The sequence below is a fragment of the Oncorhynchus mykiss genome, chromosome 23, assembly GCF_013265735.2.
Source record: "Oncorhynchus mykiss isolate Arlee chromosome 23, USDA_OmykA_1.1, whole genome shotgun sequence".
Classification (NCBI taxonomy): domain Eukaryota; kingdom Metazoa; phylum Chordata; class Actinopteri; order Salmoniformes; family Salmonidae; genus Oncorhynchus; species Oncorhynchus mykiss.
In genome coordinates, this window is record NC_048587.1 from 44,647,815 (window position 1) to 44,664,076 (window position 16,262).

At 45.0% G+C, this 16,262-nt stretch overlaps 1 protein-coding gene across 2 annotated transcripts in view; it reads right to left on the minus strand.

Annotated features, from left to right (window-relative positions):
• Positions 1-9,143: 9,143 nt before the first annotated feature.
• Positions 9,144-16,262, minus strand: part of LOC110502821 (annexin A11) — a 30,318-nt gene continuing 23,199 nt past the window's right edge. For both annotated transcript variants that reach the window (XM_036960527.1, XM_021581143.2), the window contains 4 exons: positions 16,088-16,183; positions 15,800-15,858; positions 10,713-10,835; positions 9,144-10,511 (listed from right to left, as the gene is read on the minus strand). In XM_036960527.1, coding sequence (XP_036816422.1) covers positions 10,452-10,511; positions 10,713-10,835; positions 15,800-15,858; positions 16,088-16,183 — 338 coding nt within the window. In that variant the 3' untranslated portion in view covers positions 9,144-10,451. The remainder of the gene's footprint in view (positions 10,512-10,712; positions 10,836-15,799; positions 15,859-16,087; positions 16,184-16,262) is intronic.

A 16,262-nucleotide genomic window follows, 5' to 3' on the forward strand; every position in this document is an offset into this window, starting at 1 on the left:
CACACACACACACACACACACACACACTTAAGGGGGCTGAAACATCCCATCGACTCAAGGTATAGATACAATTGGATACAAAAGGATTTTATTGTAATACATCAAAATAATTTACTTGTTTAGTTCATCAGAGGTAGCATGATTGAAAGGGTAGGCTATACATGCCAAAAATCCAGGATTAAATGGGTGAGTTTCACTGCATCGGGAAATCTGCTATCTCATTATGTGTTATTCTTCTAATCCTTAATTTTCCATGGAGGATTGAGTGTTAAACAGGGATTACTACATCCATGGCAACCAAATGTCACTTGGGCAGAATGTTCACTCATTCCATATCAACTGACTGGATGAATTCCACTCCTATTAACTCCTGTGAGTGACCGCATATTGCTACTGTCTATCCCCATAACTGGATGTAAATAAAGTAGAATGCCATGTTTCAGATCGAATTGATTAAAAAAGAGTATGTCCAACCTGAAAAAGAGTGTGTCCTGTCAGGAGCAGGGGTTAGGAAGTACACTGAAATTCCAATTATCTTCAACACCTTCCAGTAAGGATTTTAAACATTTGAAACTGGAATTTAGTTTACTTTCTGAATTGACAAGAATTGAAATGGAATTGATCCCAACTCTGGTCAGTAGTCAAATAATTTCAGTCTGAATTGTCTCCCCGGACCCTTTCTACATGAATTGAACATGGAATGGTATGGATCAGATGAGAGACAGACAACCTGCCCCAACCTCCCTTATGAGTACAATATACAGTAGTAGAGACAGTCCCAGGGGGAAGAAGACCCAGTGAGTCAGTCAATCAGTACATGGTGGTCTGACCTTGACAGCAGCTCTGGTTGAAAGTAGCCCTGGTTTGACTGCACCAGTTCAGTTCTGATGACGCATGGACATATTATTGATCATCATGACTCTATGGGAGCATTTAAACAGCAAGCCAAATGTAGATTCCCCCACTCCCAGCCAATATGGGACATTCGGTCATTCTCTCTGATAGACAGCTGGAAATGACTATACAGTGCCTTGCGAAAGTATTCGGCCCCCTTGAACTTTGCGACCTTTTGCCACATTTCAGGCTTCAAACATAAAGATATAAAACTGTATTTTTTTGTGAAGAATCAACAACAAGTGGGACACAATCATGAAGTGGAACGACATTTATTGGATATTTCAAACTTTTTGAACAAATCAAAAACTGAAAAATTGGGCGTGCAAAATTATTCAGCCCCCTTAAGTTAATACTTTGTAGCGCCACCTTTTGCTGCGATTACAGCTGTAAGTCGCTTGGGGTATGTCTCTATCTGTCATGTATTGTCATGTTGTGTCTTTCTGTCCTTTCCTTTCACCCTGTCTCCCTCTGCTGGTCGTATTAGGTTACCTTTTCTCCCCCACTTTCCCCCAGCTGTTCCTTGTCTCCTCTTGACTACCTCGTCACCCCTTCTCCCACCTGTTCCCCTTTTCCCTCTGATTAGTCCCCTATATCTCTCTCTGTTTTTGTTCCTGTCCTTGTCGGATTCTTGTTTGTTGTGTTTCATGCCTGAGCCAGACTATCGTCATGTTTGCTGTAACCTTGTCCTGTCCTGTCGGAATCTGCCGGTCTATCTGAGCCTACCTATGTTTGGTTATTAAAGAAGCTCTGTTTAAGTTAGTTCGCTTTTGGGTCCTCATTCACTCACCGTAACAGAAGAATCCGACCAAGAATGGACCCAGCGACTTCGGATCCTCTCCACTCAGCCGTCGAGATCCAGGGAGCGATGCTAGGCAGACACGAGCAGGAATTGTCTGCTGCTCGACATGCCGTTGAGACCCTGGCCACCCAAGTCTCCAACCTCACAGAACAGGTTCACCATCTCCGCCTCGATCCACCGGCCACTTCCAGTGCTTTCGAATCTCCGGAGCCCAGAATCAATAACCCGCCGTGTTACTCTGGGGAGCCCACTGAATGCCGCTCGTTCCTCACCCAGTGTGATATTGTGTTTTCTCTCCAGCCCAACACTTACTCCAGGAGCACTGCTCGTGTCGCCTACGTCATATCTCTCCTTATTGGACGGGCTCGTGAGTGGGGCACGGCAATCTGGGAGGCAAGGGCTGAGTGTACTAACCAGTATCAGGACTTTAAGGAGGAGATGATACGGGTTTTTGATCGATCTGTTTTTGGGGAGGAGGCTTCCAGGGCCCTGTCTTCCCTATGTCAAGGTAATCGATCCATAACAGACTACTCTATTGAGTTTCGCACTCTTGCTGCCTCCAGTGGCTGGAACGAGCCGGCTTTGCTCGCTCGTTTTCTGGAGGGTCTCCGCGCAGAGGTAAAGGATGAGATTCTCTTCCGGGAGGTCCCTTCCAGCGTGGATTCCCTGATTGAACTCGCTATTCGCATTGAGCGACGGGTTGATCTTCGTCACCGAGCTCGTGGAAAGGAGCTCGCGTTCTCCGTTGCCCCCCTCTCCGCATCACTACCATCTTCCTCTGCCGGCTCGGGAGCTGAGCCTATGCAGCTGGGAGGTATCCGCATCTCGACTAAGGAGAGGGAACGGAGAATCACCAACCGCCTCTGTCTCTATTGCGGTTCTGCTGGTCATTTTGTCACTTCATGTCCAGTAAAAGCCAGAGCTCATCAGTAAGCGGAGGGCTACTGGTGAGCGCTACTACTCCTGTCTCTCCTTCAAGATCCTGCACTACCTTGTCGGTCCATCTACGCTGGACCGGTTCGTCAGCTTCCTGCAGTGCCTTAATAGACTCTGGGGCGGAGGGCTGTTTTATGGACGAGACCTGGGCTCGGGAACATGACATTCCTCTCAGACAGTTAAGGGAGTCCACGGCCTTGTTCGCCCTGGATGGTAGTCCTCTCCCCAGGATTCAGCGTGAGACGCTACCTTTAACCCTCACTGTTTCTGGTAATCATAGCGAAACCATTTCTTTTTTGATTTTTCGTTCACCTTTTACACCTGTTGTTTTGGGCCATCCCTGGCTAGTTTGTCATAATCCTTCCATTAATTGGTCTAGTAATTCTATCCTCTCCTGGAACGTCTCTTGTCATGTGAAATGTTTAATGTCTGCTATCCCTCCTGTTTCCTCTGTCTCTTCTTCACAGGAGGAGCCTGGTGATTTGACAGGGGTGCCGGAGGAATATCACGATCTGCGCACGGTGTTCAGTCGGTCCAGGGCCACCTCTCTTCCTCCACACCGGTCGTATGATTGTAGTATTGATCTCCTTCCGGGAACCACTCCCCCCCGGGGTAGACTATACTCTCTGTCGGCTCCCGAACGTAAGGCTCTCGAGGATTATTTGTCTGTAGCTCTTGACGCCGGTACCATAGTCCCCTCCTCCTCTCCCGCCGGAGCGGGGTTTTTTTTTGTCAAGAAGAAGGACGGGTCTCTGCGCCCCTGCATAGATTATCGAGGGCTGAATGTCATAACAGTTAAGAATCGTTATCCGCTTCCTCTTATGTCTTCAGCCTTCGAGATCCTGCAGGGAGCCAGGTTTTTCACTAAGTTGGACCTTCGTAACGCTTACCATCTCGTGCGCATCAGGGAGGGGGACGAGTGGAAGACGGCGTTTAACACTCCGTTAGGGCACTTTGAATACCGGGTTCTTCCTTTCGGCCTCGCTAACGCTCCAGCTGTCTTTCAGGCATTAGTCAATGATGTCCTGAGAGACATGCTGAACATCTTTGTTTTCGTTTACCTTGACGATATCCTGATTTTTTCACCGTCACTCCAGATTCATCTTCAGCACGTTCGACGTGTCCTCCAGCGCCTTTTAGAGAATTGTCTTTTTGTGAAGGCTGAGAAGTGCACTTTTCATGCCTCCTCCGTCACATTTCTCGGTTCTGTTATTTCCGCTGAAGGCATTAAGATGGATCCCGCTAAGGTCCAAGCTGTCATTGATTGGCCCGCCCCTAAGTCACGCGTCGAGCTGCAGCGCTTTCTCGGCTTCGCGAACTTCTATCGTCGTTTCATCCGTAATTTCGGTCAGGTGGCAGCTCCTCTCACAGCCCTTACTTCTGTCAAGACGTGCTTTAAGTGGTCCGTTTCCGCCCAGGGAGCTTTTGATCTCCTCAAGAATCGTTTTACATCCGCTCCTATCCTTGTTACACCTGACGTCTCTAGACAGTTCGTTGTCGAGGTTGACGCGTCAGAGGTGGGCGTGGGAGCCATTCTTTCTCAGCGCTCCCTCTCTGACGACAAGGTCCACCCATGCGCGTATTTTTCTCATCGCCTGTCGCCGTCGGAACGTAACTATGATGTGGGAAACCGCGAACTGCTCGCCATCCGGTTAGCCCTAGGCGAATGGCGACAGTGGTTGGAGGGGGCGACCGTTCCTTTTGTCGTTTGGACTGACCATAGGAACCTTGAGTACATCCGTTCTGCCAAACGACTTAATGCGCGTCAGGCGCGTTGGGCGCTGTTTTTCGCTCGTTTCGAGTTCGTGATTTCTTATCGTCCGGGCTCTAAGAACACCAAGCCTGATGCTTTATCTCGTCTCTTCAGTTCTTCAGTAGCCTCCACTGACCCCGAGGGGATTCTCCCTGAGGGGCGTGTTGTCGGGTTGACTGTCTGGGGAATTGAGAGGCAGGTAAAGCAAGCGCTCACTCACACTCCGTCGCCGCGCGCTTGTCCTAGGAACCTTCTTTTCGTTCCCGTTCCTACTCGTCTGGCCGTTCTTCAGTGGGCTCACTCCGCCAAGTTAGCCGGCCACCCTGGCGTTCGGGGTACGCTTGCTTCCATTCGCCAGCGTTTTTGGTGGCCCACCCGGGAGCATGACACGCGTCGTTTCGTGGCTGCTTGTTCGGTCTGCGCGCAGACTAAGTCCGGTAACTCCCCTCCTGCCGGCCGTCTCAGGCCGCTTCCCATTCCCTCTCGACCGTGGTCTCACATCGCCTTAGATTTTGTCACCGGACTGCCTTCGTCAGCGGGGAAGACTGTTATTCTTACGGTTGTCGATAGGTTCTCTAAGGCGGCTCATTTCATTCCCCTTGCTAAGCTTCCTTCTGCTAAAGAGACGGCACAAATCATCATCGAGAATGTTTTCAGAATTCATGGCCTTCCGTCAGACGTCGTTTCGGACAGAGGTCCGCAATTCACGTCTCAATTTTGGAGGGAGTTTTGCCGTTTGATTGGGGCTTCCGTCAGTCTCTCTTCCGGCTTTCACCCCCAGTCTAACGGTCAAGCAGAACGGGCCAATCAGACTATTGGTCGCATCTTACGCAGTCTTTCTTTTCGCAACCCTGCGTCTTGGTCAGAACAGCTCCCCTGGGCAGAATACTTCCACAACTCGCTTCCTTCGTCTGCGACCGGGCTATCTCCTTTTCAGAGTAGCCTCGGGTACCAGCCTCCGCTGTTCTCATCTCAGTTCGCCGAGTCCAGCGTCCCCTCCGCTCAGGCTTTTGTCCAACGTTGCGAGCGCACCTGGAAGAGGGTCAGGTCTGCACTTTGCCGTTATAGGACGCAGACTGTGAGGGCTGCTAATAAGCGTAGAACTAAGAGTCCTAGATATTGTCGCGGTCAGAGAGTTTGGCTCTCCACTCAGAACCTTCCCCTTAAGACGGCTTCTCGCAAGTTGACCCCGCGGTTCATTGGTCCGTTCCGTATTTCTCGGGTCATTAATCCTGTCGCAGTTCGACTTCTTCTTCCGCGATACCTTCGTCGCGTCCACCCGGTCTTCCATGTCTCCTGTATTAAGCCCGTTCTTCGCGCCCCCGCTCGTCTTCCCCCCCCCCCCCCCCCCCATCCTTGTCGAGGGCGCACCCATCTACAGGGTCCGCAGGATTTTGGACATGCGTCCTCGGGGCCGTGGTCACCAGTACCTCGTTGATTGGGAGGGGTACGGTCCTGAGGAGAGGAGTTGGGTTCCCTCTCGGGACGTGCTGGACCGTGCGCTGATCGAGGATTTCCTCCGTTGCCGCCAGGTTTCCTCCTCGAGTGCGCCAGGAGACGCTCGGTGAGTGGGGGGGTACTGTCATGTATTGTCATGTTGTGTCTTTCTGTCCTTTCCTTTCACCCTGTCTCCCTCTGCTGGTCGTATTAGGTTACCTTTTCTCCCCCGCTTTCCCCCAGCTGTTCCTTGTCTCCTCTTGACTACCTCGTCACCCCTTCTCCCACCTGTTCCCCTTTTCCCTCTGATTAGTCCCCTATATCTCTCTCTGTTTTTGTTCCTGTCCTTGTCGGATTCTTGTTTGTTGTGTTTCATGCCTGAGCCAGACTATCGTCATGTTTGCTGTAACCTTGTCCTGTCCTGTCGGAATCTGCCGGTCTATCTGAGCCTACCTATGTTTGGTTATTAAAGAAGCTCTGTTTAAGTTAGTTCGCTTTTGGGTCCTCATTCACTCACCGTAACACTATCAGTTTTGCACATCGAGAGACTGAATTTTTTTCCCATTCCTCCTTGCAAAACAGCTCGAGCTCAGTGAGGTTGGATGGAGAGCATTTGTGAACAGCAGTTTTCAGTTCTTTCCACAGATTCTCGATTGGTTTCAGGTCTGGACTTTGACTTGGCCATTCTAACACCTGGATATGTTTATTTTTGAACCATTCCATTGTAGATTTTGCTTTATGTTTTGGATCATTGTCTTGTTGGAAGACAAATCTCCGTCCCAGTCTCAGGTCTTTCGCAGACTACATCAGGTTTTCTTCCAGAATGGTCCTGTATTTGGCTCCATCCATCTTCCCATCAATTTTAACCATCTTCCCTGTCCCTGCTGAAGAAAAGCAAACCATGATGCTGCCACCACCATGTTTGACAGTGGGGATGGTGTGTTCAGCTGTGTTGCTTTTACGCCAAACATAACGTTTTGCATTGTTGCCAAAAAGTTTAATTTTGGTTTCATCTGACCAGAGCACCTTCTTCCACATGTTTGGTGTGTCTCCCAGGTGGCTTGTGGCAAACTTTAAAGGACACTTTTTATGGATATCTTTAAGAAATGGCTTTCTTCTTGCCACTCTTCAATAAAGGCCAGATTTGTGCAATATACGACTGATTGTTGTCCTATGGACAGAGTCTCCCACCTCAGCTGTAGATCTCTGCAGTTCATCCAGAGTGATCATGGGCTTCTTGGCTGCATCTCTGATCAGTCTTCTCCTTGTATGAGCTGAAAGTTTAGAGGGACGGCCAGGTCTTGGTAGATTTGCAGTGGTCTGATACTCCTTCCATTTCAATATTATCGCTTGCACAGTGCTCCTTGTGATGTTTAAAGCTTGGGAAATCTTTTTGTATCCAAATCCGGCTTTAAACTTCTTCACAACAGTATCTCGGACCTGCCTGGTGTGTTCCTTGTTCTTCATGATGCTCTCTGCGCTTTTAACGGACCTCTGAGACTATCACAGTGCAGGTGCATTTATACGGAGACTTGATTACACACATGTGGATTGTATTTATCATCATTAGTCATTTAGGTCAACATTGGATCATTCAGAGATCCTCACTGAACTTCTGGAGAGAGTTTGCTGCACTGAAAGTGAAGGGGCTGAATAATTTTGCACGCCCAATTTTTCAGTTTTTGATTTGTTAAAAAAGTTTGAAAAATCCAATAAATGTCGTTCCACTTCATGATTGTGTCCCACTTGTTGTTGATTCTTCACAAAAAAATACAGTTTTATATCTTTATGTTTGAAGCCTGAAATATGGCAAAAGGTCGCAAAGTTCAAGGGGGCCGAATACTTCCGCAAGGCACTGTATGTGCACACCATAGACAGTATAGGTCTATGTGTTCAAGCTGTGTAAAGGGCATGATGATTAGAAAGGCTTAAATATTTTCCTGGTACTAAAATATGTGTTAATAATTCATCAAGTGTAACTCTGTAACAACAGTACAAGGAAGTGGTCGGACTTTCCCGCTTTGCTCCTAATTTACCTTTGACCTTTATATTTGATGAAGAAAGGATCACATGGATTTACAAAGTGAAGGGTCATTTAGTAGTAACACTACGCTAACGCTCAAACATAAAGATTTGGTTCCTATTTTTCCTGTATATTATTGACATTTGAGTCATTAGAAGATGCTCTTAGAGCCTTTTTACACATACAAAATGTGTAAAATCATATTTTTTGGGACATCAGATTCATACAGAGTGACTTACAATAAGTCAACCACGGTGGGTGAGAACCACAATCATTGCAGGTAAATCCAGCTTCAAAATAGCCTCTTTGATATGTAATTTATAAGTCTGTGACGCTATGATACAAGAAGCCTAGCCAACATATGTTACAATGATTACAGCTGCATGAGAAAAGCTTCATTCACTTATCATAAGAGTAGGGGTGTTAACCCCGGTGCCTTGGCTAAATCCCCAATCTTTCACACCAATCATACCATCATGGCCACCAAATCAACCACAGCTTCCAAATTGGCTCATTCTTCCCCTCTGAAACTCTTCCCCAGGTCATTGCTGTAAAATAATGTGTTCTCAGTCAACTTACCTGGTAAAATTAGGGTAAATAAGGGAGGGAAGAGAGAAAGATAGGAAAAGAGAGGGAGGGGGGGAAGTAATTGGAACATTGCCTTTAAATTTCTCTCATCCTCCATTTCATCCACTTTTAGCAGCCCAGCTAAAGCTCTCTGCTGTGCTAAAACCACTATCTGGTGTGGCAGTGAACTCTAACGCAAACCAACCTTTTTCTCAAGTCCCAATTGGCACCCTATTCGATGGGCATTGGTCAAAAGTAGCGCACTATAAAGGGAATTGGATGCCATTTGAGACATTATTTAATTTCCCCTCTCAGATAAGAGAGGAAGGCCCATGCAGAGAGGGTACTTTCATATGAGCCTTTTCATTTCCACCTTTGACTGTAGGTAAGGTGAGGTAAATCTTGTCTCTGAAGAGGGATGGACTGTCAGCTTGACTTCGATGTGTCTGCGTAGGTTCATTATCTGGCCACGGTGGAAATGAAACAGGCCTTTGAAATGCAAATTATCATTGTTGTGTTAAACAGCTGTCTAATAGGGAAATTACTATTTAAGAAGTTATTAAATGTCTCTCAGTAGAGAAATGAGTCATTGCCTGGTCCCAAGTCTTTTTGTGCTCTCTCCATCTTCAATGCTGTCCTTGTCCAGCCTATGAGTGTAAAGGAGTTAATAGCACTCAGGCTATGACAATCAATGATATGAAGGACAAAAATCCAATTATTGAAACAGAAAATGAGTCAGTCAAAATATTTTAATTGACACGAAGGATGCCGTTATAAGCCTGTAGATGAACATTACAACAATAAAATTATTATAAACGTTAGTTTGTACATATAAAGGCAGCACTTTTGGGCCATTGTGACAAGTAACAAAAGTGGTATTAATATAATAGCTATATACCGAGCCAGAATTGATAATTTTCCAGTTACCATGTCTCAGTGGATCCATTGCCAATTTCACTTGTGTATAAAACCTGCTCTCTACTGGCATAACATTTTACTACATGTATACCGGTTATAGATACCTATGTAATGAATAAATGTTTCACTTTTGGCAAACATTTGCACAATTACTTACATTCAAATTATGGTAAAAATGGCAATGAAAGATTACATGAGAAACAAATATTGACTTGTGTGGAACTAAATAGCTTTCAAAATAGATGGTATAACATTGAAAGAGTTTGCATGCCATGGCGGGTTTTGGGTCTGCAGCATAAAAGGCAACATTGTGTTTATATCTGGGAAACAAGCAATGGAAAATTACCAACATTAATAAAAGGTGTCACTAACAGAGACAAATTGGGGGAAAAATGTGTCGTGATATTTCATTATTATTGGCTTTCATTCTAAATGTAACAAGGTGCTAATTTGCATAGAATATAGTAGTAGTCAGCAATACAACTCTAGGATACAACGTTTTGTATATCTTAAGTATCTAAATCTCATACAATATTTGCACGTGTTTACACAAAGACTTTAACATCCAGAAATATGAATATATATTTAGTTTTTGGCAGAAAGCTAATCATTTGTAAATTATAGTACTGTATTTTAGTATACAATGATACTATCCTGATAACATGAAATATGATTACACATATCATGATAAAAAAAAACGTTTGAAAATGCAGTGGTGTAAAGTACTTAAGTAAAAATACTTTTTCTATTACGGGATCTTTACTTTTAATCAAGTGTGACAATTGGGGACTTTTTCCACCACTGTGAAAATGTATCAAGACTACACAATAACTGATTGCATATGCAGCAAAGAAAATATTTATCTTGCATATATCGTTTAGTACATTATGTTGTGTGTGTTAGCAGTTAGTAATGAAATGTTGCATTGGAGTGTGAGACACAAGTAAGGCTAAAATAACGACATGCATCACAGGTTGATATAGGATCGTGTCTGGCACATTCTTATGGACTAGCACACTCATAGAAATAGAACGGCCATAGCACCTCTGAATTGAAATATTCTCATTCTAATTCTATGACTTCACTGTCCTGGTTGATGTAGACGATGTCTTAATTTCCCTCTAATCACTTCCACCACACAGCTTCAGCAGCATCTTCTTGTAGTCACCAGAGGTATCACCCTATCAGATGGTGAGAAAAAAAAAAGTATTAAATGCATCATTCTCCATTAGATAAACCAAGAAATGAATATAATTTACTTGTGAATTATTATTCATTCATTTTCATAATTTTGGCAGCAATCCATCTCCATAGCATAAAATCAATGGATTGATTCCAATAAAATAATTTTAGCATAGTGATTATTTGTGTAAGGTACATACAGAGATGGCGGTGTACAGTGATTTCCCATAGGTCTGCTGATACACCTGTCTGATGTCCAGCATGTCCACCTCAGAGCGAGTCACCATGACCCGAATCAGAGTCCTGTCCTTGGTCCCAGCCCCCTGGGAACACATAGTACAGAGTCAATACTAAATATGAATTAAAGGATTTATATCACAAAGAGGGGTTAAGGCGTCAGTATGCTTCAGTTCGGCTGGCGCCAAGCCAAACTCGGCTAGGCGAACCGAATGAGTGAGCTCACAAACTCCCTTAAAAGACATTCGCTTGAAAAATGTGAAAAAAATCGACAATAGTACCGTTTGTCCATTTTGAGACACCGTAGCCAGTATACACTTCAAAATAGTCAGAATTAATCCAAGATGACTCAAGAAATCTGTCTATGATTTTGATATTTCTGGAATTTTATATTTAACTAAGATATTTGGTGCAGTATTTATCAGTGAAAATATGTGCATGAAAACGAGTCATCTCTCATTAAATGACAACAAAGACTTTATTGAAGAATCCCTACTGTTAACCAATCACCAACAAAGGGGCATAGACTTCAGCTACTGACTTTGGCTACCAACTTCGGCTTGCCTCGAGAAAACAAAATGTGCCCGAAGAGTTGAAAAAAAACCTTACCGAAGTCCAAAACTTCACAAAATGTCATCATAATATCAGCATAATATAAGCATGAACTCTTCAGTCAACACAGTAGGTGCCATCCCATGAACTAGCCTAAAAACATAACTTGTTGTCTCAATCACCCCTATTACTAGCCTGTTCAACCTCTCGTATCTTCTGATCCCAAAGATTGGAAAGCTGCCGCGGTCATCCCCCTCTTCAAAGGGGGAGACACTCTAGACCCAAACTGTTACAGACCAATATCTATCCTACCCTGCCTTTCTAAAGTCACCGACCATTTCGAATCCCACCGTACCTTCTCCGCTATGCAATCTGGTTTCCGAGCTGGTCATGGGTGCACCTCAGCCACGCTCAAGGTTCTAAACAATATCATAACTGCCATCGATAAAAGATAATACTGTGCAGCCATCTTCATCGACCTGGCCAAGGCTTTCGACTCGTGTCAATCACTGCATTCTTATCGGCAGACTCAACAGCCTTGATTTCTCAAATGACTGCCTCGTCTGGTTCACCAACTACTTCTCAGTTAGAGTTCAGTGTGTCAAATCGGAGAGCCTGTTGTCTGGAGCTCTGGAAGTCTCTATGGGGTGCCACAGGGTTCAATTCTCGGGCCAACTCTTTTCTCTGCATACATCAATGATGTTGCTCTTGCAGCTGGTGATTCTCTGATCCACCTCTACGCAGACGACACCATTCTGTATACTTCTGGCCCTTCTTTGGACACTGTGTTAACAAACCTCCAGACGAGATTCAATGCCATACAACACTCCTCCTGTGGCCTCCAACTGCTCTTAAATGCAAGTAAAACTAAATGCATGCTCTTCAACCGATCGCTGCCCGCAATCGCCCGCCTGTCTAGCATCACTACTCTGGATGGCTCTGACTATATTTGGACAACTACAACTACAAATACCTAGGTGTCTAGTTAGACTGTAAACTCTCCTTCCAGACTCACATTAAGCATCTCCAAAATTAAATCTAGAATCGGCTTCCTATTTCGCAACAAAGCATCCTTCACTCATGCTGCCAAACATACCCTTGTAAAACTATCCTACCGATCCTTGACTTCGGCAATGTAATTTACAAGATAGCCTCCAACACTCTACTCAGCAAATTGGATGTCGTCTATCACAGTGCCATCCGTTTTGTCACCAAAGACCCATATACTACCCACCACTGCGACCTGTATGCTCTTGTTGGCTGGCCCTCGCTTCATTTTCGTCGCCAAACCCACTGGCTCCAGGTCATCTATAAGGGTCTTTGCTAGGTAAAGCCCTGCCTTATCTCAGCTCACTGGTCACCATTGCAGCACCCAACCGTAGCACATGCTTCAGCAGGTATATTTCACCAGTCATCCCCAAAGCCAACACTTCCTTTGGCCGCCTTTCCTTCCAGTACTCTACTGCCAATGACTGGAACGAATTGCAAAAATCACTGAAGCTGGAGTCTTATATCTCCCTCACTAACTTTAAGCATCAGCTGTCAGAGCAGCTTACGGATCATTGCACCTGTACACAGCCCATCTGTAAATAGCCCACCCAACTACCTCATCCCCATATTGTTTTTTTTTTTTTTTTTTTTTGCTCCTTTGCATCCTAGAATCTCTACTTGCACATTAAATCTTGCACATCTATCACTCCAGTGTTTAACTGATAAATTTTTATTATTTCGCCACTATGGCCTATTTATTGCCTTACCTCCCTAATCTTACTACATTTGCACACACTGTATATAGATTTTTCTATTGTGTTATGGACTGTACGTTTGTTTATCCCATGTGTAACTCTGATGTTTGTGTCGCACTGCTTTGCTTTATCTTGGCCAGGTCGCAGTTGTAAATGAGAACTTGTTATCAACTGGCCTACCTGGTTAAATAAAGGTGAAATAAAAAATAAAAATCTTTAAAAATCACTACGGCGTCTAAATGTGTGTGTGTGTGTGTGTGTTAGTGCTTTTTGAGTTTGGTTCGATTATTAAAAAATAATCACGTTTTTTTATTTCGGTTTCGATTATTTGGGTTGAATGCTGTAACACACAATACTTTTTTTTAAAGGGTCCCATGATGGTAGTCACTGCCCATTACTACCGATCGCTTTTTAAGCATATTTTCTTTACTAAAATATTACATTTGTGTATATTACATTTGTTTTATTTGACTGCTGCCTATGCGGTCTGACAAAAATCACTGTTTTGTAGTTCTTCAAAGTAAATAAGGCATAATTTTATGACTGCTGAATACCAACTATTAAATCACTTAGATCATATATTTTCAGGTAGAGATACACTACATGAGCAAAAGTACGTGGACACCTGCTCATCGAACATCTCATTCCAAAATCATGGGCATTAATATGGAGTTGGTCCCCCCCTTTGCTGCTATAACATTCTCCATTCTTCTGGGAAGGCTTTCCACTAGATGTTGGAACATTGCTGTGGGGACTTGCTTATTCAGCCACAAGAGCATTAGTGAGGTCGAGAACTGATGTTGGGTGATTAGGCCTGGCTCGCAATCGGTGTTCCAATTGATCCCAAAGGTGTTTGATGGGGTTGAGGTCAGGGCTCTGTGCAGGCCAAACCGGTCATGCTGGAGGATGTTGCAGGCAGCAGAATGTTCTCCACGGCGTCTCCAGACTCTGTCACGTCTGTCACATGTGCTCTGTGTAAACCTGCTTTCATCTGTGAAGAGCACAAGGCGCCAGTGGCGAATTTGCCAATCTTGGTGTTCTCTGGCAAATGCCAAACGTCCTGCACGGTGTTGGGCTGTAAGCACAACCCCCACCTGTGGACGTCGGGCCCTCATACCACCCTCATGGAGTCTGTTTCTGACCGTTTGAGCAAACACATGCACATTTGTGGCCTGCTGGAAGTCATTTTGCAGGGCTCTGGCAGTGCTCCTCCTGCTCCTCCTTGCACAAAGGCGGAGGTAGCGGTCCTGCTGCTGGGTTGTTGTCCTCCTACGGCCTCCTCCATGTCTCCTGATGTACTGGCCTGTCTCCTGGTAGCGCCTCCATGCTCTGGACACTACACTGACAAACACAGCAAACCTTCTTGCCACAGCTCGCATTGATGTGTCATCCTGGATGAGCTGCACTACCTGAGCCACTTGTGTGGGTTGTAGACTCCGTCTCATGCTACCACTAGAGTGAAAGCACCGCCAGCATTCAAAAGTGACCAAAACATCAGCCAGGAAGCATAGGAACTGAGAAGTGGTCTGTGGTCACCACCTGCAGAACCACTCCTTTATTGGGGGTGTCTTGCTAATTGCCTATAATTTCCACCTGTTGTCTATTCCATTTGCACAACAGCATATGAAATGTATTGTCAATCAGTGTTGCTTCCTAAGTGGACAGTTTGATTTCACAGAAGTGTGATTGACTTGGATTGCATTGTGTTGTTTAAGTGTTCCCTTTATTTTTTTGAGCAGTGTATTTCCCTTCACTGGATCTAAGGGGCCTAACCCGAACCATGAAAAACAGCCACAGGCCATTATATTCCTCCTCCACCAAACTTTACAGTTGCCACTATGCATTGGGGCAGGTAGCGTTCTCCTGGCATCCGCCAAACCCAGATTCGTCCGTCGGACTGCCAGATGATGAAACGTGATTCAACACTCCAGAGAACCCGTTTCCACTGCTCCAGAGTCCAATGGTGGCGAGCTTTAAACCAGCCGACCCTTGACATTGCACATCGTGATCTTAGGCTTGTGTGTGGCTACTCGGCCATGGAAACCCATTTCACAAAGCTCCCGACTAACAGTTATTGTGCTGAAGTTGCTTCCAGCGGCAGTTTGGAACTCAGTGGTGAGTGTTGCAACCGAGGACAGACAATTTTTATGCGCTATGTGCTTTAGCACTCAACGGTCCCGTTCTGTGAGCTTGTGTGGCCTACCACTTCGCTGCTGAGCCTTTGTTGCTCCTAGACATTTCCACTTCACAATAACAGCAGTTACAGTTGACTGGGGCAGATCTAGCAGGACAGACATTTTACGAACTGACTTGTTGGAAAGGTGGCATCCTATGACGGTCCACGCTGAAAGTCACAGAGCTCTTCAGTAAGTCCATTCTGCTGCCAATGTTTGTCTATGGAGATTGCATGGCTGCGTGCTCAATTTGATACACCTGACAGCAACGAGTGTGGCTGAAATAGCAGAATCCACTCATTTGAAGGAGCGTCAACAACTCCCCATTACATCGCACAGTTCAGGCTGGATCTGATTTATCTCTAGAAAAACAGAAGATAAAAACGAAATAAAATAGAATTCAAATAATTGAACCCTGTCAATTAGTTGTTGGTTAATAGCTCAGCACTAGTGTGTGTGTGAAAATATGTCTAAGACACTATAGTGATAGTGACTACAAACAATGTCTCATGGCGGCTACCCGTAAACACGGTTGAAGAACATTTCCATCAGCGGAGTGAGAAACAGTTATTTCCTTACCGCCATGGCCTTGTGAAGCCTCTCTGCAAAGTATTCAGGAGTATTCCTGATGCATTTCACTGCAACACAACAAGACAAGGCTTTACTTCATAGAGTTGAGACATGACTAACCTTCATACTGGCTTAGTCCCAAGTGGCAACCCATTCCTCCTTTAGAGCCCTATGTAGACACTGTGCATATCAAAACAAACCAAATCAGTGTGATACTGAATCATATGATTTTCAACACTCATTAGTCAACAGGAATTTCAGATCCAAAAAGTGCTAGATGGTTATTTCTGAACTTACCAACAGCCACCATGCCGTCCTCCACGTCTCCAGACATCTCCCTGCAGATGCTCTTCACGATGTCTCTGCCACACATCTGTTGGTACTCATGGAACACTAGCAGAAACAATGGCAAGGGTTGTAATAACATGTAATACGGTTGTTATAGCCATAGGCAGGGTGGTTATAATGTAGG